General features: G+C 33.9%; 4 protein-coding genes across 4 annotated transcripts; all 4 read right to left on the bottom strand.

Moving 5' to 3' along the window:
- Positions 1–3161: 3161 nt before the first annotated feature.
- LOC129940029 (GPI mannosyltransferase 1) lies at positions 3162–4591 on the bottom strand. Its single transcript, XM_056048253.1, has one exon. It carries the CDS (start codon positions 4589–4591, stop codon positions 3251–3253), a length of 1341 nt encoding a protein of 446 aa, XP_055904228.1. The 3' UTR covers positions 3162–3250.
- Positions 4592–4619: 28 nt separating this feature from the next.
- On the bottom strand, positions 4620–4829 carry LOC129940032 (uncharacterized). Its single transcript, XM_056048255.1, has one exon. The coding sequence runs from the start codon at positions 4827–4829 to the stop codon at positions 4632–4634; it is 198 nt and encodes a 65-aa protein (XP_055904230.1). The 3' UTR covers positions 4620–4631.
- Positions 4830–4862: 33 nt separating this feature from the next.
- LOC129940031 (uncharacterized) lies at positions 4863–11482 on the bottom strand. Its single transcript, XM_056048254.1, has 2 exons — positions 11343–11482; positions 4863–5110 (listed from the first exon to the last, which is right to left on the bottom strand). Exon 2 carries the CDS (start codon positions 5102–5104, stop codon positions 4880–4882), a length of 225 nt encoding a protein of 74 aa, XP_055904229.1. The 5' UTR covers positions 5105–5110; positions 11343–11482; the 3' UTR covers positions 4863–4879.
- Positions 11483–15730: 4248 nt separating this feature from the next.
- On the bottom strand, positions 15731–21356 carry LOC129940247 (sister chromatid cohesion protein PDS5 homolog B-A). The gene is made up of 13 exons (XM_056048511.1): positions 21219–21356; positions 20765–21150; positions 20475–20682; positions 20238–20406; positions 19424–20165; positions 19092–19355; positions 18930–19023; positions 18046–18855; positions 17839–17975; positions 17692–17771; positions 17360–17622; positions 16968–17288; positions 15731–16902 (listed from the first exon to the last, which is right to left on the bottom strand). Exons 1-13 carry the CDS (start codon positions 21297–21299, stop codon positions 16807–16809), a joined length of 3651 nt encoding a protein of 1216 aa, XP_055904486.1. The 5' UTR covers positions 21300–21356; the 3' UTR covers positions 15731–16806.
- Positions 21357–21598: the final 242 nt, after the last annotated feature.

The raw sequence follows: 21598 nt of genomic DNA on the forward strand, positions 1-21598 counted from the left end.
GCTTTCAAGCTGGTTTTCGAGCCAACCTTTCAGCTATTGATCAAATTTTTGTACTCAGCACCACAGCTAGGCATTTTATTAATAAAAAACATAACTTATATGCCTTTTTCGTCGATTTAATGCTTTTGACACTATTAATAGGAGGTCCTTACTCTATAAGCTCTCAGCAATTGGCCTATCTACTAAATTTATCAGAGTCTACGAACAAATTTTCGAAAACACGATGGCATCTGTTCAGAATGGTGGAAAAGTATCTAGAGAATTTAGTTGTGAAGCAGGTGTCCCTCAAGGATCTGTTATAAGCCCTATCATGTTTGCACTGTATATGAACGATGTCGAAAACAGTATACCTGGGGGAGTTCAGTTCGGGCATATTACACTTAAAGTCTTGTTTTATGCTGACGATCTAGTGATTTTATCAGAAAGTCCGCTTACTCTACAGCTCCAGATAAGCAAGCTGAAACAGTTTTGTGATCTATGGGATCTTAGAATAAATACCACCAAATCCAAAATAATGGTTTTCAGATCTCGAAATAGATCAACTGGCTATGGGCGGAAATTTAGATGGTGAGATAATTGAGGTCGTAAATTAATTTAAGTATCTTGGGTATACAATCACATATAATCTTAACATTCAAACCTTTATAGAAGAAAAAACAACCGCTGCTAAAAATTGCAATAAATACAATGTGGTCCCAGTTCTTCGCAAATAAACTCGTAGATCCAATCTCAAAATTCAAAGTCTTCAATGCCACCGTGAATACTTGTTTTTGCTATGGTAATGAAGTATATGGTTTCGAACAGTTGGAGGAAATGGAAAATATACAGAGGTATTTTTTCAAGCGAATTTTTAGGTTACCTATTAACACTCCTAATTATGCTATCCACCTAGAGACAGGCTTACCTCAAATTTTCTTGAAAAACTTAAAGGCTAACGCCGATTTTATGATAAGAGTTATGAAGCGATCTGACCAAAACTTGCAAAAAAGACTCCTTAAAATTTGTTTAGTTGTGGATATAGTCCGGTATGATCTTGCTGTAGCACATAACCTTTCAATATCATTTCCAGTGGACAATGTGGAAGCAATAAAAAATGCACTATATGAATGTATCTCTGTTACAGATGACTCGATGTATAGGCTTTGTATTGCGAGAGGGACTGCATCAACATCCAGGAATATAAACAGACAACTTAATCTGAAACTTGGTGAAAGAAACTATTTTAGAGAAGAGTTTACAGTTTCTGAAATGAGCTTGATCTTTAAGATAAGAACGGAAATGCTCGATTTGAATTATAGACCACATAGAACAGACTTAAACCCTGTGTGCTCCCTTTGCAACCTTGGTCAAAACGAAGATGTTTTGCATTTTTTAGCACTTTGTCCAATATTACAGAAAATCCGAAGGCTCTACTTTTATTCTATTCTAATAGATCTCTCGGTTTTATTAAGAGATGGTCAAAAGAATTTTCCAACCTCTATGTAACTAAAGCGCTTTACATTTCCCTAGTCCGTCCTTATCTTGAATATGCATGCCAAGTATGGTCTCCCTTTTATGAAAACCATTCACTCAGAATAGAAAATGTTCAAAGACGTTTCGATCGATTTGCCTTACGTGGCCTCCCCTGGGATGATACATCCAACTTGCCTCCTTATGCCGATCGACTAAAACTGATAGGTTTGCAGCCCTTATATATTATACGCAAAAACGCTGATGTATTATTTGCTCACCAATTGTTAATGGGCAATATAGATTTCCCGGCACTCCTGAGTGATATTCATCTTAACACCAACCCTCGAAATCTGCGATCTGTTTCCCTTTTCTATATCCCTCATCACCGCACTAATTACGGGCACTTTGAACCAATGTCCAGAATTCTTCGTGACTGCAACGCTGCTATGGAAGTTTTCGATTTCAACCTTTCCAAATCCCATCTGAAAGATACCCTTTATTTTTTCCCTTTTTGAGTTTGAATTCCCCGTCCAAAACCAAAGTCCTTAAAATTGAAAAATTAAATTAAAAAAAAAGAAAAACTTAAGAAATATGCAGTTCTTTTCCTATTTTTGTTTTTTTTCCTCACTTACAAACCATTATCTGTTTTAGCTAAACTAAAAGCCCATTAGCCCATTATTTTTGTTTTGACTAAACTAAAAGTCACATTTTTATTAAACATATAAATACCTGTTATTACTTTTTAGTACTACATATATATATATCAAAATATACTTTAATTGTAAATATTATTCCATATGGTTCAATGTTTTCTTTTTTTCTTTGTTTTTGACTAAACTAATAGTCACATTATGAAAATAATAATTTAAAAAAAAATGTTTTCTTTAATATTTATATTTATATTTACATTTTCTTTTTTTTTTTAACTTACTTACTTTAGGTGGCGCTACAGTCCGGGGCGGACCTGGGCCTCAACCAACATGCGTCTCCAGCCAGCTCGGTCTCTAGCTAGCAGCTGTCTCCAGTTTCGCACGCCAAGTTGGTTGAGGTCCTCTCCCACCTGGGTGCGCCACCTGAGTCGCGGTCTTCCTCTACTGCGCCGTCCCTCGGGATTGGATTCGAAGACCTTCCGGGCTGGAGCGTTGATGTCCATCCGCTTTACATGACCTAGCCATCTAAGCCCTTGGACTTTAATTCTGCTAACTAGGTGAGTGTCGCTGTCAGTGTACAGTTCGTCGTTATATCTTCTCCTCCATTCTCCATCTATGCGTACGGCACCAAAAATCACCCTAAGAATTTTTCTCTCGAAGCATCCTAAGACGGTTTCATCTTTCTTTGTTTTTTTTTTTTTTAACTATGAAACTTATTTTGTGAAATATTCTCTCTTTTTACTCAAATTGTACTTTTTTTTTGTTGTTTAATTAGTTTTTTTTCCCGGCAGACGGCTTATAAAGCCATGCTTTGTATATCTTTTATAATGAAATATTGTACTTATGAGAAAATTGAAAAAATAAAGAACTTATCTATCTATCTATTATTAAAAAAAGAAAAGATTGCAAAATTCTTTCAGGAATGAAGAAACATAAAAATTCTGTTTTCCCTCAATTATTTTGTGTACACCTTTCATATGCTTACTTTTGCTTTTCTGCAAAAATTAATGTCTTCACCAACAATGTTTTCCAATCAAAAAATATGTACGTAGCTCTTCGTTTATACTAAATTCAATAACTGTCTTTATTATACATAATATTTTATACAATAGATATAATTTATTTTATTACAAAAAAAAAGAATATTATTAGAATATTTTTTTTAATTTAATTTTAAAAGATGTAAAACTATAGTACTTGATCAGCCTGCTCAACAAAAATATATTTATTAGAAAAAAGAATACCGCTTGTCCACCAATCCAATTGAATGTGTTCCAAGTTTTGAATTCCAATAGATAGGCTGGCAATAGCCATAATCCCTGACCCAGCATCCAAATCATAAAGAACATAGCCGCTGTTCGTAATGGCATTGTTTGAAGATTATTCAAACAAATAGGCAACAACGCCAGATACCATACGAAATATTGCGATGTTACCACAGAATTATATGTTACAGCAATAAAGGTTTGTGCAAAGATACAAAATGGTAGAGTTTGACGAAATTGGCCAAAGCTTATAGTTAGATAAAACATCAACAGCAATTGTGGTAATATTATGAGCGCTTTTTCAGTTACCGATGCTGCTAAATTGCCAGATAAATATTGCATTAGAAAATAAAGCGAGAAATTGTGTCGAGCATCTTTTCGAACAAAGTGATAGAGGTACGCCTCGTAGATGTATTTCCAGCCGTACAGTTGATAGAAGAATCCAGTAAGTGCAGTCAGACTGATTATAGTGCCAAGAACTAGCAGGAGCTGTTGCATGTTCGGCATTAATATTTGTTTGAAAAATGTGAAAACAGTGACGATAAGTTTTTCGTTCAAACAAAGATATAACGCCAAGCTAAAAAGTATTGGATAAAGTCGCAGGTGAATGGCCACACCGTGGGACAAGCCAGCCAGAAAAGAATTCAAATTGGACTCATCTTCCGATTTGGTAATGAAGTAAATGGTTAGGATGACAAAAAAGCTCGAAAACGAGTCTCCATTTCCTCGCGTTGAGATGACCATTGTCAAGGGATTATAGAGCCACATGAGAACGGAATATTTCGCTAATTCTTCAGGCCGACTGTGGTTGTCTGGCAACTGCTTCCATTGCGGGTTCTTGCCATATTGCATGAGAATCGATTGGACTGCTTTTTTGTATTGCAACCGAAGCTTGTTAGAGACTATTTTATGAATTAAGATAGCAACGAATATATCGAAAAGCGAGAAGATGTATTTTCCCATTGACTGATGGAATAAAACACCAGGAATTTGTAAGAATGCCAAGAGAGGGCTGTACCGGTAAGTGTGTCGATCGAACGGTGAGCCTCCTTCCAACACATGTCGTGCTCCATCTGTCACCACTTTGTAGTCGACGTCTGTGTATGGTACTTCTGAATTCTGATCGTGCATTTGTCCATAGATAATTAGCATCAGTCTTATTACAATCGATGCAATCAAATGTTGATTGACCGAAATTCTATTGAAATATTCTTTAATTTTCATTTTTCTATTTTTGAATTATTTTCTCTGATTTTGTTTTTTTTTATATTCTAGTTTTCATATCTTTGGCTGCTTTTTGAAGGCAGTTTTTAAAGAGTTGAAATTCCTTATCGCAAGTGTGATGTTTGATATTTAAATCCCTTGCAACACAATCTGCATAGACGGTAGCACTTTCAGCACATTTCGCCAATAGAATTGGATAGTTGCGCATTCGTTGATGGGCTTTTCGAACCGATTCCATTTGATTTCTTTTTTTTTTGTTTTTTTATTGATATTATTGATTGAGTGTACTTAACGACGATGAGCAGGTACTCGTGGTCCTCCTGGTAAAGGATCAGCAAAAAATGCGTCGTATATTGGTTTCGAGAAGAACGTGAGCAAAGATGTGGTAAGGAAAACAATTTGAAAAGTACGTGGATTACGTTGGATCCAATTGCGTTTCGGCAATTTGGCTGTTTGTTGTCTTTGGAATGGCTGTGGCTTCTGTTGTTGGGACAGGAATTGGTACAGAAGCATTATTTTCTGAAAATTATAAAATTCAAAGGGTTAATGATGGCGGAATCAAATATTCGTTATTTCATTCCAATAACTTTTTTTATTACTTAAAAAAGCAGTAATTAAAACAAAGAATTAGGAATTTCAATCAATTTCGATACTTTACAAAAACCATAATCATCTAAGCAGTTATGTAACTTTGATGAGTATTTCTCTCAGGTTATCATAAATATCCTAATTCTGATAGGAAATTGGATATGATTAGAGTCTGTATATTGATTGAGTGGGACAAATTCATCCGGGTTAAGAGTTCCACATTAGTGGAGTGAGGCTAACAAAAGATTATCTCTACTTAATAGTATGTCAGGGTACTCAAGGGTAAACTTATGAGAATTTTAAGGCGCCGCACAGTGGAACGTTTATGCAAAACTACTTGCAATATTCATTTTTCGAGTGGGTCTGTAATACAAACGTTTTTAGTTAACTGGATTAACTATTACTGGGAGCTCAAGTAATACGAAAAATTATTCAATTTGGGTTATTGGTGTGGTTTATAGAGCACGCTAAAGTTGAAGATTGTCTATGATGATATTTTATTTTTATTTGTTTCTTAACTTTGAATATAAAAACTAAAACAGGGGCTGCGAATCGCTTTTCGTTTTTTTTTTCATAATATGATGTGTAATTATTTTGATCGATAATTAAAAAAATATTTTTTAATTGTTTTATTTAATGTTTTTGGAAGCACTACTTTTTGCACACTTTTCCGACTTCAAATTGTATAGAAAAAAAGGTTCAACGAGTGGTACTAAGATTTCAAATGATTCAGAATCCTTATATATTTCTTAACATAAATCCAAAAGATCAACTGCGTCAATTTGCATCGAACTGAGCTAGGGAGATTTGAATTAAAGAATTCAGTCATTTTTTTCTTCTCTTTTTCCATGGAAAATTCTTTGGAAGTACGATTTCTCTGTTTTGTATGGGGTGGATTTTAAAAAGATGATTTTATTTAAAAAAGACGTTAATTATTTATGTTTTATGTTTACTACTTAATATTTTCAAGAGTTTTAGAGCTAATTTATTAATCCTGTAATAAAATTTTAAATAATGCATTTGTTGATTATGTTCCAATATGTTAAGAGACTAGTGACATCATAAATACCAGTCAATAATATTAAAAGTCAATATATATAAACTTAATGAAGCAACAACTATAACTGTGAATCACGAGTTCTTTTTAACTATGATAGATGGAAAAGTATGATACGAATTAACGGAAAACAAAGTCTACACGGTCATTTCCGATATGCAGAAGGACATAAAAGAACTTTAATTAAGATGAATCAATTGAGAAAGAACATAATTACGAATATGGAATCTATCCACAAGAAGGAGAAGATACAGATGAATCGATTGGGACCAAGGAGGCGGAAAAAAGAAGAAAACAATAGATCCAAAGGCTTTTCGCGATGAGCTTGGCCTTGATGTGGATAAACCAAAGCAAGGTTTTATTTATTTATTTATTTATTTATTTATCATCAATTAGAGATTATAATAACTCTTACAGACTATAGAAATACAAAATTTGTCTTAACATAAATTTTAGTCAATTAACCAGAAAGAATAAGCTAAGCATATTTTTAAATGCATCTCTACTCAAATGAAAATAAAAAATCAATAAGATCAGATATTTGGTTAATATCTCTGACACAAAGAGATATTGGCTCGTTAACAGCATAATTTACTCTATGATATACCTCATGGAATAAACAACGATTTCTAAGCACTCTAGTTGGAGCATGTAAATTTATAAGAGACAATAAAAACGGACAGTCAATATGATAGGATAAAATATCTTTAATGAACATTATAGAATATATTTTGCGGCGATTTTCTAAGGTCTGAATGCCAAGAAGCTGACACCGAGTATAATAGGGTGGCATAACTTCAGCGTTCCATCTAAGTTTATAAATAACTATTCTTGTAAATTTTCTTTGAATTTTTTCAATTCTAATATAATGAGTTTTGTAAAACGGATTCCATACCACACAGCAGTACTCCAGAATTGATCTAACATAAACAATGTAAAGCGTTTTTAAGGTATAGGGATCAGTTAGACCTTTAGAGTTGCGGACAACAAATCCAAGCATAGAGTTGGCCTTGTTAACTATGAATTCTAAATGATTACTGAAGCTGAATTTAAAGCTGAATTTAGAGTCAAAAATCACTTCCAGATCTTTTTTGGTTGAGACTCTATCGAGAACTTTGTTCTCAATATGATAATCATATACAAAAGGAGAAGATCGGCGGAAAAATGAAAAACATTGACATTTAGAGATGTTGAGGTTCAATTTGTTGATTTTACACCAAGTTGATAAGCTTTGAAGATCTTTTTGAAGAAGCACACAGTCTACCCGATCCTTAATGCATCTCAGAAATTTGAGATCATCGGCAAACATTAAGGAAAAGGAATGTAAGAGAAAATCAGGAAGATCATTTATGAATATAAGAAACAAAAGTGGTCCAAGATGGCTACCTTGGGGAACACCCGAGGAAACATCTATTGGACTTGAGACCATCGAATCAATACGGACATATTGAATGCGTCCTGTAAGATATGAACTCAACCAATTTAACAAGTTAGAATGTATACCTAGTTTTTCCAGTTTATGAATCAAAATTTTATGGTGAACTCTGTCAAATGCTTTGGCAAAATCCGTATATATGACATCGACTTGAAATCTTTTTTTTAGATTATTTAAAACCAAGTTGGAGAAAATTGTAAGATTTGTAGAAGTTGATCTACCGGATACAAATCCGTGTTGAAATGGGGATATAGTCTATATTAATAAAAACGAAAGCTTATCGCAAACAATTTTTTCAAAAAGTTTTGGTATTACGGATAACTTGCAAATCGGGCGGTAGTTGGATATGTCCTGTTTTGGGCCACTTTTATGGATAGGAGTTATAAAAGATGTTTTCCATTCGGAAAGAAATACACCTTTCTCAAGTGATCTGTTAAAAATAAAACAAAGTATTCGAGACAGGGAAGGCGCACAACTCTTTAAAATAATGGGAGGAATTTCGTCTGGACCAGCATTCTTATCGTTATTCAAGCTCAATAAAACTTTCTCAACCTCAGTTATGTTAAAACTTAACTGCCCAATGTTAACCGTATTATTAGATGGTGCCAAAGAGAAAGCATTATTGTTATTTGAAACTAAATAATTAGATTTGAAAAATTTGGCAAAATTATTGCAAATGTTAGGTAGGTCAGTGTACGTATATCCCAAATACTCCATACACTTTGGAATTCCATTATTATTTTTTTTATTTTTAATAAAAGTGCAAAAATAATTGCTATTGTTTTTAAGTTTAGATTCCATTGAACAAATATAGTTTTTATAAAGAAATTTATTTAACAAGTTAAAGCTCTTTTCAAACTTCTTTATAAACTTTGTTCTTTTTATTTTTCAAATTTATGAGTCTTTTGTTGTACCATGGTGGCTTAGAGTTATTTTTAATTTGTGATTTAGGAACAAAAATGTCAATTGCTTCCTTAAGAGTACTTAGAAAGTCGCTATAGAAGTAAGATAAATCAAAATTATTATTAAAATCATTGGGCAAAACTAAACGATCCAAATAATTCGCTATGCCAACAAAATTGGCTTTTGCAAAGTTAAATTTAAATAAGTTATTAGTTGTATGTTTTGGAAACACTAATGACGTACAAACTGAAAGAAGATTGTTTGAACAGTTAGATGCAACCTCTTGAATAACTGGAGTAAATATAGAAGTTATAATGAGGCTCAAAGTAATATTAAACTTTTTGAATTGCAAAGAAGTACTGAATGCAGGTAAATTTGGGGAGTATCCTGAAAAACTACTCACACCTACTCTACCCGAAATATTGGGTCATAGTCAAAATATCATTACCACTACCACTTGGAGATATCGATATCAGAATACTTGTAAAGTTTCAAGGATTCCGCAGAATGAAGACCTATTTAACATGCTTGCAACCTCTTCAGATCCACTTATTTCTTCCTTAAGAAGCCAAACATATCTGAAAGAACGATACTCTCCAGAAATGATGAGTTTATTACACATTTCCTCGGACTTAGATGATAGTTTTCAAGAAATTTAGTGTTTATATATTAATTTGTTTTGTCTTTATTTCTTTTTACACTGTTTGACTTTTAATATAGTTTGACCAAAATACATTATGAACTCTTGAATACTGGAAATTAAAAAAATTTGCCTTAAAATAAAAAAAAAAACTTTTTTTCCCATTGTTTCATTCGAATTGGTCCTTTTTCTTTTTGCTCTACTGTTTCAATTCACTCAGATTACTTAAAAAATTGATTTTGACGATTGCATATTAAAAAACCCGCTATGTTTATCACCTTTGTTAGCACTTCTTATTTTAACACACATTTCTGAAACACTCTGTAAACAGTTTTTTTTTTTGGAAGTCACAATTTTTATAGCCTTGGAAATTTCCTTCAAGATAAAAAATTAAAGCAATATCTTTATTCGTTAAAGAGATTTTATATTTGCAACCAAAAAAGTCAAAACGGGCCACTGTGCGCCGTTTATAGCTTTCAGTGTATTCATAACCGGTTTCTAAAATTACTGATATTACGGTTAAATTGTTTGAGAAGAGAGAAACAACCGGCTATGTCACTAGAGGTTTGTTTTTCAAAATAAAGGTATTCTAACTTTCCAGTAAGACAATGGTCACCTATCTTTGGACCAGGCTTAGAAAAGTTTCAGCCAATATAAAGGAAAGAAAAGCTTTATGCCTTACTCTATCAAATAAAAATATAAAATCACCAATATGGCTGTAATAAAGAAGCTTCTTTTCTTAAAGACCTGTGATCTTAGATCTTTTATAATAGTTTGGACTGATTGTTTTGAAACCCTTTTTAATGGCTGTGGGTTTTGATTAAGTCGCTAAAAACTGACGTAAATAAGTCAATGTACATGTAAACTTCATTATTGGACAAGTTCCTATCAGTAGCTAGAAATACGCTGTAAAGTTGTGAGTCGAATTAGCTAAAAAAATTGGTCCAGTTGTTTTTTTTTTTTGAAGCAGGTAAATGTTAAATGTTGTTAAAAAAACAGAGAAATAATCGTATAGAAGATCCATTGAAGTGTAGAACAGATTTTTACCTGAGCGCAAGTTAGGTTAGGTTAGGTTAGACGTGGCTGCGGATTAGAATCCACACACATAGGCCAAAAGAAAGGCCCATTGTGATACCACATGAATCTAGAGAATTACTTCTTACTAGTCGAACCATTTTGAGCTTTTTATAAAGCGAAGAAGATATTTGATATCCTTTTTACCTAGTTCACTGGGATGATCAAAAGAGTAGTCTAACAACAGATGATATTTACGTCTGAGTGAAAGAGCAGGGCAAGTGCAGAGGAGGTGAGAGATTGTTTCCTCTTCTTCCTCGTCCATACAGCTCCTGCAGAAGTCATTTGAGGCTACACCAAGTCGTATTGCGTGTCTGTCTATAAGATAGTGTCCCGTAAGGACACCTATTAGGGAGCTAATATGAAGTCTGCTTTGAAATAGAGCGCTTTAGGTCCATTGAAGGCCATATGAGTTTTGTGGCTGCGCATGCTGGTAAGTTGTGCCATGGACCTGAGCGCAAGTTAGATGAGATAAAAAAAATCTATATGAGAGCTTGAGCAAGGCCTTGTTGGACCATGAGCAGCCACTATATCAAAGTTCAAAAAATACTAGTGGGCCAAGTGAGAATCATTGATCTTAGAGTCCCCCCATAGAGTGTGGCGGGTATTAAAATTACCTCCCAGAATGTTAAAATCAAAGTTAGAAAGCGTTTCTAGAAGATCGTCGAGGGCTTGGCCTAAACAGGAACCAGTATTGCAAGGAATATATAGTGATACAAGAACTAGAACAACATCGAATTAACATTAAACTGTGCTTCGAGCAAATTGGTTTTGTCAGTCCAGATTGAAAAAATTATTGAAAGTATGCTAAATGGAACCAATTTGCAAACATTTAGTCTCGTTAGGAAATAATTATGCAGGTTATAAGAGAATTGAAAAACCGGCTTTTGACTTTAAAGAGTTTTCAGGTGATGATATCTTGAACATTTATATTTTTAAGGCATTTGGAAAACAAATAAGTATCTGCCTAAATATGTTAAAATTTTATTAAAAAAAAAGCAGTTATTTGGTTGTCTAATGAGAATATGAGTTTTCTGGTTTTCTACAAACTTACTTTTTCAAATTATTGACTTCTTGTGATTGAGGCAAATAACTTTGTTCCAAATTAATTCCGGAGCAACACCAAGATTCCTTATGCCACTTCAAACAGCACAACCGCATCTGCTCCAAGACTTCAAGACACTCGCTTTCTTGATAATTGTTAGCTTTTATTTGTTATATAATTTAAAAAAAAAAATACAATTTATATCAATTTCACAATTTTAAAGAATTCAACAAGATTTAAATTTGTTTTAATTTACTACCTTTCAAACACGCTTGAATTCTACATGCATTTGTTTTACAAGGGTCCTTTCTTGTATCGTATTTATTCATCCAAAATAAAATTTAATGAAACTGTGCCGAGAATGATTTAAGTTTTCTTGATATAAAATATTACCATCACCTAAAAAATCAAATCTGTCATATTTTTTTCTGTCAGTTTGACAGATGTCATCAGTTCTTCTGATTTCGATTTAAAAACGAATCTACTACAATATGGCTTGGAATTGAACTGTTGTAAATGTGGGTCGAGTTAAAATTGCTTTCCTGTGGCTTGATCGCACTTAAAATTCGTGCTGAAATATTAAAAAAGGATAAGTGAATACAAAAATTGGGATATTTTCTTATAACAATGGCAACTTAAGGATGAATTAACATGTTATATGCAAAAAGGAATGCACATATGAAGTGTATCTTGCTAAATAAAGAGAAAATAACAAAATAGTGGAGAAAACCATTTCAGCAGTGAAGACGAACATTTTGAAGATAAAATCTTACTTACTAACTTACTTAAGCTTAGGCGCTACAGTCCTGTGTGAACTAATGCCTCACCCAACAAACTTCTCCATCTAGCTCGGTCCCTAGCTAGGTGTAGGTACAGCCCGTACAGCTCGTCGTTCCATCTTCTCCTCCACTCCCCTTCAATGCATACGGGACCGTAGATCACACGAAGAACTTTTCTCTCGAACCGACCCACGATGCTTTCATACGCTTTTGCTTCTGCACTGAATACCAGGACTGGGATGATAAGGGTCTTATCTTATATAGCGATACTTTAGTCTCTCGAGAGAGGACTTTACCACTCAATTGCTTTCTTAGTCCAAAGAAACAGCGGTAAGCAAGAGTTATTCTGCTTTTGATCTCGGCGCTGGTGTTGTTTGACTTTTGAAAGATAGTGCCTCTAGTGTTGACGTTTGAGCTCTGCACTATTCTTTCAAGCACGATGTTAAAAAAATCACATGACAGTGCATCACATTGTCTAAAACCTTTTTTGACATCGAAAAGTTCTGTTAAGTTGTTTCCAACCTTTATGGAGCAGCCTGAATTCTCCGTGGTCATCCTGCACAAACGGACGTGCTTGGTAGGGATGCCAAACTAGACATGGCTCTATACAGCTCATCCCTGTAGATGCTGTCATATGCGCCCCTGAAATCGATGAAAAGATGGTAGGTGTCGATTTGGTGTTCTTGGGTTTTTTTCCAGGATCTGCCGTAATGTGAATATTTGATCGACTGTGGACTTTCCTGGTCTAAAACCACACTGATAAGGACCTATCAGGTTTTTGACGATGGGCTTTAGACGTTCACGTTTTACGGCAGAGAAGATTTTGTAAGCAATGTTAAGTAGACTGATTCCTCTATAGTTGGTACAATTTAGAGGATCGGGCAAACAATACTGAGGTTCCATTCATCGGGCATGCTTTATTCCGACCATATCTTACAGATAAATTAGTGCGTTGATGCGTATGGTCATGAGGCGCTCATTGATGCACCTATAGCTCAACACTTCTTGCCTAAGTCTAGTTCCAATGACAAAGCCGCATCCAAATAAGCGCTGTCTGTATTCGTGGTAGCAGTCACCATAGTAAATATCGCAGTTTTTCATCCTCTTTTTACCCGGCCCATCCCATCGTACTTCCTGGATGGTAGTATAACTCCAAGGATGGGGCTCTGGATAAACCGCTCCTTATAGGCCTGGGCTCCGAATAATTCGTAGAAGCCCTATAAGGTGTTCCCTAAGTAGTTCAACCTTACTGGAACTGTAAACGCCACCGTTGATTTCATCTCGGGAATTCCTCCGCTGCCGTCTGGATAAGGGAGGTGCCTTAGTAGAAACACATCTTCGAGAGAAGCTAGCGGAATACCAACACAGTTCGTAAACATGGCAAAGCAGTGGAAACTATGTCTTTTATTCTTATAAATTTGATTTGAAAATACATTTTTACCTTCCCATTGTAACAGGAAGTTAATGTAATGGGTCCGATTTGTCAAATTGAAAATTTTGACATTTCTCGACGTTTCAAGATCCTTAGAGTCGAAATAAAAGATTTTAATAACCATGTCTGTGCGTGTGTACGTACTTTCGTACGTCCGACGTTTTTTTCGTCTTTTATAGCTCAAGAACTAGTAAAGATATCGAATTCAAATAAATTTTGTTATCAACAGACGGGATGGGAAGTAATCAGTGTAGAAAGAATCGATGGCCAACTGATAATATACTAGCAGAAGAAATCTATCAAGTGGACACGATTATGAGAGTACTCTCAGCAAGAAAACTCTCAATATTCTAGCAGAGAGATCGCGATAGCAAAACTTCGAAAATTTGGCTTTCAAATGGACAGTCTCCCGTGATTTAACTAGCAGAAGTACTCTCAAATGGACACACGAAATGAAAATATCTCACATCCAACGTTCGCTTCGCTAACCATAATAGGGGTATTAAGGGGCCTATTATGTAAGACAACTAAGAACAAAGTTGAGTTGTAATCCGGCAATCGGTATTACCGATCACAACTAGTTGACTGTCACAAGTCAACCAGTAGTCAGCTAAAAAATGGTTGACTTTTTAAATGTGTTAGGGGTATTATGTAAGCCAGTTGAGTTGTCTCTCAGTTGTGATTGTTGTTAAAATTAGGCAACTGATATTTACTAGGTTGTGTAGTGCATTTGTGTGTACAAAAAAATAACGGTAGGCATCAACAGTTCATTGAAAACAAATTTTTTTAAGAAAATGGAGAAAAAAATGTAAATTTTACAAACATGAGTTTCATCGATGCTTCCTATTACTCCAGGAAATCTGGTTTTCTGGTAAAAATGAATTTTTGATAAATTCATCTCATCATTTGTCATACGACCCTTAATCCATTGTGGACAGATAAGTTCTTCTACTACGTGTGCAGAGTTTGAGAATTGGTGGGATTGCGGAGGAACGCTGTGGTTGTTTCAAATGATCTTTGATTTCATTTAGCACATAAACAAATGCGTCTTTGTACATAAACAAATGCGTCTTTGTTGAGTCTAAAATAACTTATAAATCTGAAACAAAACGAAGACATTCAAATCAACACTCATCAAAGAATTTGTTTATAAATAATACTTTTTGTTTGGAAGTTCCAATGGATTGGAGTGATCTCGAATATTTTTTCTCATTAGCGCAACATTCAGGGGATTTTCTTCTTCCGAATTTCCAAGAAACAAATCAATAGAACTCTCTATTTCCTATTATTTTGTCTTTTTTATAAAATTTTGCACTGAATTCAAAATTTTGAAATTCCTACGTATTTTACTTTACACAGCTGATTTTGACACAACACAAGCACATAAAAGTAGGCAACGTATTTGGTCTACTCAACTGAAAAAAGTTGTCTCCCATAATACGATTTTATTTTCCAGTTGTCTTCAAATTGAGTTGTCTTGATTACAACTCAACTAAGTTGAGTTGTGATCCATAATAGGCCCTTAAGTTTAACTACAAAAGATTTAAATATGAACTCTTTTATTGAATGAAAAAGATTACTATTAGCTTTGTATAGGAAAACCATAGTAGTCTCATGGTGGAAGTCGAATAGGGCGGCATCTACATATTTTTTGTGGAACGTCTAGCGAAGACATTCATGGAGAAATCCATTGCAGTCGGGAGACTTACAAATGTTATAATTTGAAATAGAGAAAGACTATAGGGAATTAACGAAAGTCTGAGTGCGAGAGGAATACACATTTGTTTCTTTGTGTTTGTATTTTGATTTGGTTATATTTTTATATACGCAAAACGCTAGATTTTATATCCAAAGATGATAAGACAAAAGGAGGTAAATTGCGATTTCGTGCAGGAATTTTATATTCTTGGTTGAGATTTTATATTTTTGATGATTTGAGGATTGTATTAGGGAATTATAACTTGAACTATTATAGGCAAGTAAATATATAGTGTAGGTATTGCATTGTTATGAAATAACAGATAATAATTTGTTTTAATTTGATAGTTTTCATATACAAAGCTATTAGATAACTATCAGTTTTGTATAAGATGGACTTTTGAACAAGCTCACTTTTGTTCTAGAATCCAGTATTTTCTATTACGAGTCCTGACAAAAAAGGCACATACAATCAATTCGTAATTAAATTTATATAATATGATTTTATTTATTAAATATTATTTTGTTTTGAAAAAGGAAAAACGATAAATTCGAATTGATTGCGAACATAACTCTCCGTACCTTAAATTGAAACACACATTATTTTACATTCATTTAAAAATGATTATAATTTCTGTTTTAGCTTTCCATTTAATTTTTTTTTCAACTTACAAATTTAATTTAATATAATTTTTGTTTATTTGTTTGTTTCCTGGAGCTAATTTTTTATACTAAACAAGTTTTTTTTTTAGTTTTTGTTTTCAATTATAATTAATAATAATTTTTAATCGTGTTTATTTATTTTTATTTTTATATTTAAATACATATACATTATATTTAAAAATTAAAATCATAAAATGATGTTCAAAACTACTTAGTATATAAATATATAATTTTTTTTCGTGTTATTTCTTTTCTTTTTTATTATTTATTTGCAATAAAATTTGATCTCGTTTTCACTCAAAATTTGGCTTAAATAAAACTTAATAAAAATAAAGGAATAGAATATATAAAATAGGAAAGAAATTAACAGAGCGAAAGAAACGAAAATACGAATCAATAAAAAAAAAACTTAAAAATCTTTGACATCTATTGTTTTATAGAATTTATTATTAATTATTTTACATATCTAATTCCATGAATAAGTTTTTTGTTTTGTTTTTATTTTGATTTCTATATCGATGACTTAAAAACAACAGAAATAGCTTAAAATCAAACAAGTTTTAGAAACAAATAATACCCTACTTGTCTCTCATTCAGCCCTATCACGAATTCGGAATTGAAAACTTCTAAGAATCCCGACAAAATACGATCGTATTTTGTGATAGTTCTTATTCGAGATTCTTAAAAGTTTGCGATTACGATGGAATTCTTGTTGGAGCTGATTATTTCGTCAATGAAGAACAAATACTATAAACTCTCTTATAAATGTACTTTCCAATAACTTGATGTAACAAAAACAGAAAATATTATATATAAAAAAAATATATGTGATGAGTTCACTGTTTGAATTGTTTTTCTTATCTTTTTGCATCCTTCATGCAGGCGCCGTCCGTCGACCAATTTACGGGTCAACTCGCGTCGTTTTCGTTCTTTTTGGCGCTGGTGGATCATCTTCTGATTTATCACTTTTGATATCATCAAACGTTGAACTGTGATTCTATTTTTTTTTTACAAAATTTGATTAAAAAGACGTAAAAAGTAAAAGTTATGTTTTTATCTTACTTCATTTCTTGTTGTTGTTAGATCATCGAAATCAGTCGATTTGTTGTTGTTGGGTGGAAGCGAGGGTTGGCGTTTTTGCAAGGCGCCTGGTCCTGGTTTCTTTCTATCATTGGAAATATTTACAAATGTACCAGACTTTGGCGCAGTTGGATAATTATCCAGTATATCCATGGGGATATAGATCTTGTGGTTTTGGAAATCAGTTACGGATTTATAGTACATTTCTGGCAGGTGAATTGTAGATGAAAAATCTCGACCTTCGCACACGCCAACTTTCGAATTGATTATGTGCATTGAAAGATCGCATATAGCCCACATTTTCTAAAGAAAAAACAGTCAATCAATAAGATACAATCATAAAAACCGCGAATGACGAGCGATTGGCTACTTACAAAGTTATATGAATTATCATCTGCATTTGGTGTCGTATCTTCGTGGTTTTTAATTTCTTCAATAAGATTTTTATAAAATCCATACGAAAATGACTCTTTGTTGGCCAGCAGGGGTTCCAAAGTAAATCGCAGGCATTTTTCGACTTCTTTCAGCTGTGTTCGGTCCTCGTGATTAGTAAATTGTGGATCATGAGCTAGAACTGGAATCGCAAACGACAGCATGTAATCAGGTAAAATTTTTGTCGCTGCACAATCTTGTGGTGCTTTTGTTAAAAAAGAGAATAAAGTATTATAACAAAATTTTATACGTCAGATATATTAAAAGAATTTACTTGATGTGGCAATGGTTTTCATGTATTCCTTTCTTCTGCTAACGTCAGACTCAATGTAGTGCTTCATTTGCTCCAATAGTCTGCAAAATTTTATTTGAAAAAAAACCTTTAGTCACAAGTTATGAAAAATATGGTTTTGGCATTTACTTTTTGTCCTTCTCATGTCCACAAAGGGCATAGAATCCCATAAAGTCAAGAGGTAAACATTTATTTGGCAGTCCTTTGTTAAGACCCTTGTGCAGTTTTTTGACAAAGATTTCTCTAACTTCTCGGACTGGATCAAACTAAAAACAAACAAATAAAATGATTAGTTTCTTCTCTAGAAAAACCCCTAACATATTTATAAAAACTAACCATTAATTGTGACAGATTAAAATACTGTTCACTACTATACTGATCGCCGACACCTTTCTGCTCACAGATCTTCAACATCGAACAGGCCGCTGTTAACCGCAACCAGGATTTTTCAGCGGGACACAATCTATTCTGTTCTAGTAAATCACCTCGCTGATTTATGAACGCACTTAACATCCGGAATGTCTTCTGAGCCGAGTGTTCATCTGTTTTCAATCCCAGTAGCCAACGAGCCATCGTTTTCAGAGCATCTAATTTGCACAACGTGTCCGCAGGAAGTTCTGATTCTTCACACCATTCCTCAGTTGGTAAAACATATGGACGACTCTCGGGTACTCCCTGAATGAGCAGCTCTTTAACAACACGTCTTGCAATCATATTTTTGATTTGTGTTTGGAAGGCAGATGGCATATTGTATGCAATATGACCTAAGCACACAACCTTAGTTCCATAGTTCTCACAATTCGGACCAAATGTTGATTTTAGGACGTCTATGATTTGTGTAAACATTGGATGTACTATTGGTGGTTGGTCGGGTTCAGATGCAGTTGTTTGGGTATTTATGAAAATACAACGAACAGCATGTTTGGCTTGTTTTGTAGTTCCGGACAGTGCAAATTCACGACAAATTGGCACCATTTCATTCAGGACCGTACTATCGACATCGCAAAGTGGCTTATAACGACCCAAATGAGTGAATGCTTTAAGAATTAGTGGAGCTGCATATTCAACTTCGTAGCTCATTAAGGCAATCATGTGGCGCATTGTGGACTTGTTAAGGAAGTGAGCAGAAAATATATAGGAAAGAACCTAAACAAACAAATTGATTTAAGTATCATTAAGAAAGTGTCCAAAGCTTAACAAAACTAAAGTGGTACACTTACAGTTAATAGTTTTAAGCCACGTATACCGGCCTCTTCACGTCGAATGCCGACTTCTTCGATCATTTCTCCACCTTGCATACAATTTTCAACAAGTCTACAAAAATAAACACAGTTCTCTAATTCCAATCAACTGTTTGCAACACAATTAAAGACAAAACTTACCCAACTAAAATACCAATTGATTCCCTATCAACCATCACAGAAGCTATTCTCTCCAAGAGCATTTTAACTGTGTTGTAATACAAGTTGGTCATAATAGGATTGCCAAGCTTTTTCAACAAAGTCGACATTGTATCAGCGCATTCTTTACACGAAACATCACGCTTAAGAATAGTCTCCATGCAACGAAGTAGAACTGGATCTTTTCGCATGTTCAAACTGAACCTAGTTAGAAATTCGCTTGCCTTTAAGGGATCGGGTAGTAATCTTAAAACGAGAGTGAAATAAATGAATAAAACAACATTTGGTACCATTTCAGTGTAAAATAACCATACTTGGTAATAGCGGTAAGTCTAGTATTAAGATCTTTCTGTAGCTTTGGTGATACGTCCTTTTGATGATGTAATTTCACCCAATCGCTAACAGTCTTTCGAATTTTCATTTGACTCTTTTGCAATTCAATGAAAGCTTTGGTTGCATTCTCATCCAAAGTTCCCAATAGATGGTATAACTTTTTCATTCGATCAGTTGCATCCAATTTATAGGGCACCAAACACGTTATCAAAAGCCTCTCCACCAACAATCGATCTTCCAGGCCTGGCATATAATAACCGTGTAAAATTTTGTTCTTGATCCAATCGACTGCATTCTTAGTTGCTTCTGGGATGTCATTTGGCTCGCAGAGAGTCTGTTTATAGATCATGGCCAAGCCATTCATCGCTTCTTTGCGAATCTTGAATTTCTTATCGAGCGTCCGTTCTTTCACGAATTCTAACAGATCCTCAGACTCACACACGATCTTAAAATCCCTCTTGGCAGTCTCAACAATAGCCATAACCACCTCGTACCGAACGGTCTCATCAGAATCGTGTTGGCGAATTTTCAGATTTTCGATTATGTCCCCTCGCAGATGCGGATGGTTGAGAAGGAAGTGCATTGAGCTTTGAACGCATTTGATGCGTATCGATACGGCAATGTCACAAAATCTACCAAAGAACATTCGAAGCAATGACGGATGTTTCTTTGAAAGTGTAGAATTCTTCTCGGAGAACATTCGAGCAAGTAACGAAACGGCCTCTGTTAGACGACAAAAAAAAAGAAAAGAAGTTAAAGATATTTGAATATATTCGCATTTTTTGATGTCCTCACTATGTCTTTCACTTTCATTGGTGGACTTGAGCTTGCATTCCAATTGTGGCAAAATTGAACACAATATTTGTGGATTGATGACATTAAGCTCATAGATGAGATCATAGATTTTAAAAGATATCTGATAGTTCTTATCGATTTTATCCATAATGAGAACTTGATTGAAAAACTGCAAGCAAAAGAAAAAGAAATGATATCAAATAAAATAACTGCTGAATGTTATTTTTGTTTACTTACTATTTTAATAACTGATTCAAGTGAATCACTGGTCTTGACTATCAACTCCCTGGCTAGGTGATAAGCGTGTTTATTTTGTGTTTTTAATGGCTCAACAATATTGATTAGTATCATATCTAATAGATCGGTGGTAAAATTATCAGCCTCAGTTATTAATGGACTCAGTATATCAACAATGAAGTTCTTAACTTTTCCACTATGTTCATCACTGTAAAAAAATTAAATTTCAGTTATTTTGTTTGTTTTTTTATTAAAAAAATTAAAAAAAAACAAACAAAAGAAAAACTTACTTTATAATTTTAAACATCATGGAAAATAATTGGCCAAAGATCTCTTGACAGTCTTCTATTTCAAAGCACATATTAAATGATTTAACATAAGCTAGATTCTCCAAAAGATAGAAATATCTTTTAAACGATGGATCTTTAGGATCTTTGAGACCGTGCAATTGCTTGATGAAGAATAAAAAAATTTGTTTAATTTGTTCTTGGTCTTTGTATGGCGCCTCAGGCGCATATACACGTAGAACATCAGCAATGCAACATGCTACTAATAGTTGAACGTCACGTGACAAGTGTTGCAGAAAAAACTCATCGACTAAGTGTAAAGCCAATGGGATATATTGTTGATAGAGTCCATCATCTTGCCCCATTGCCTGAAGTGTATGGGCTAAGGTCTGTAAGATTAATAAAAGTAATTTATTAAAAAAAATTATGTGTCTATGATATATTTATAGAAATTTACCTTGAGTCTTCTTATAAGTTCGTCAGTTCCTAGATCCTCGGCGAGAGGTCTACACCCTTGCGGGTAGATTATATCCGTCATTTTTATTTATTTTTCTACCTTATGGATTATTTTTGCTCTGAAAACAATTAAATGTCGGGAATCATTATTACACTTATTTAATGGTTTAGTGAAATTCTAGTTGATCGAAAAGTAGTTAAACAATCGCGGTAATAAGAATAAAATGTACATAATATTAAACTCTCAACCAACTCAACCAATATGCGCAGCCACAAAACTCATATGGCCTTCACTGGACATAAAGCGCTCTAAAGACTTGTTATCTCAAAGCAGACTTCATATTAGCTCCCTAATAGGTGTCTTTACGGAATACTGTCTTA

This window comes from Eupeodes corollae, chromosome 1 (genome assembly GCF_945859685.1).
Source record: "Eupeodes corollae chromosome 1, idEupCoro1.1, whole genome shotgun sequence".
Taxonomy (NCBI): domain Eukaryota; kingdom Metazoa; phylum Arthropoda; class Insecta; order Diptera; family Syrphidae; genus Eupeodes; species Eupeodes corollae.

Excerpts from the sequence above, each read along its gene's own strand:
- LOC129940031 (XM_056048254.1), bottom strand. The coding sequence starts at position 5,104 with ATGCTTCTGTACCAATTCCTGTCCCAACAACAGAAGCCACAGCCATTC.
- LOC129940032 (XM_056048255.1), bottom strand. The coding sequence starts at position 4,829 with ATGGAATCGGTTCGAAAAGCCCATCAACGAATGCGCAACTATCCAATT.
- LOC129940029 (XM_056048253.1), bottom strand. The coding sequence starts at position 4,591 with ATGAAAATTAAAGAATATTTCAATAGAATTTCGGTCAATCAACATTTG.
- LOC129940247 (XM_056048511.1), bottom strand. The coding sequence starts at position 21,299 with ATGACGGATATAATCTACCCGCAAGGGTGTAGACCTCTCGCCGAGGAT. Across the intron at positions 20,407-20,474 it reads TTGAATCAGTTATTAAAATA|TTTTTCAATCAAGTTCTCAT; the intron begins GTAAGTAAACAA and ends TTTTGCTTGCAG. Across the intron at positions 18,856-18,929 it reads GTGGCTTAAAACTATTAACT|GTTCTTTCCTATATATTTTC; the intron begins GTAAGTGTACCA and ends TTGTTTGTTTAG.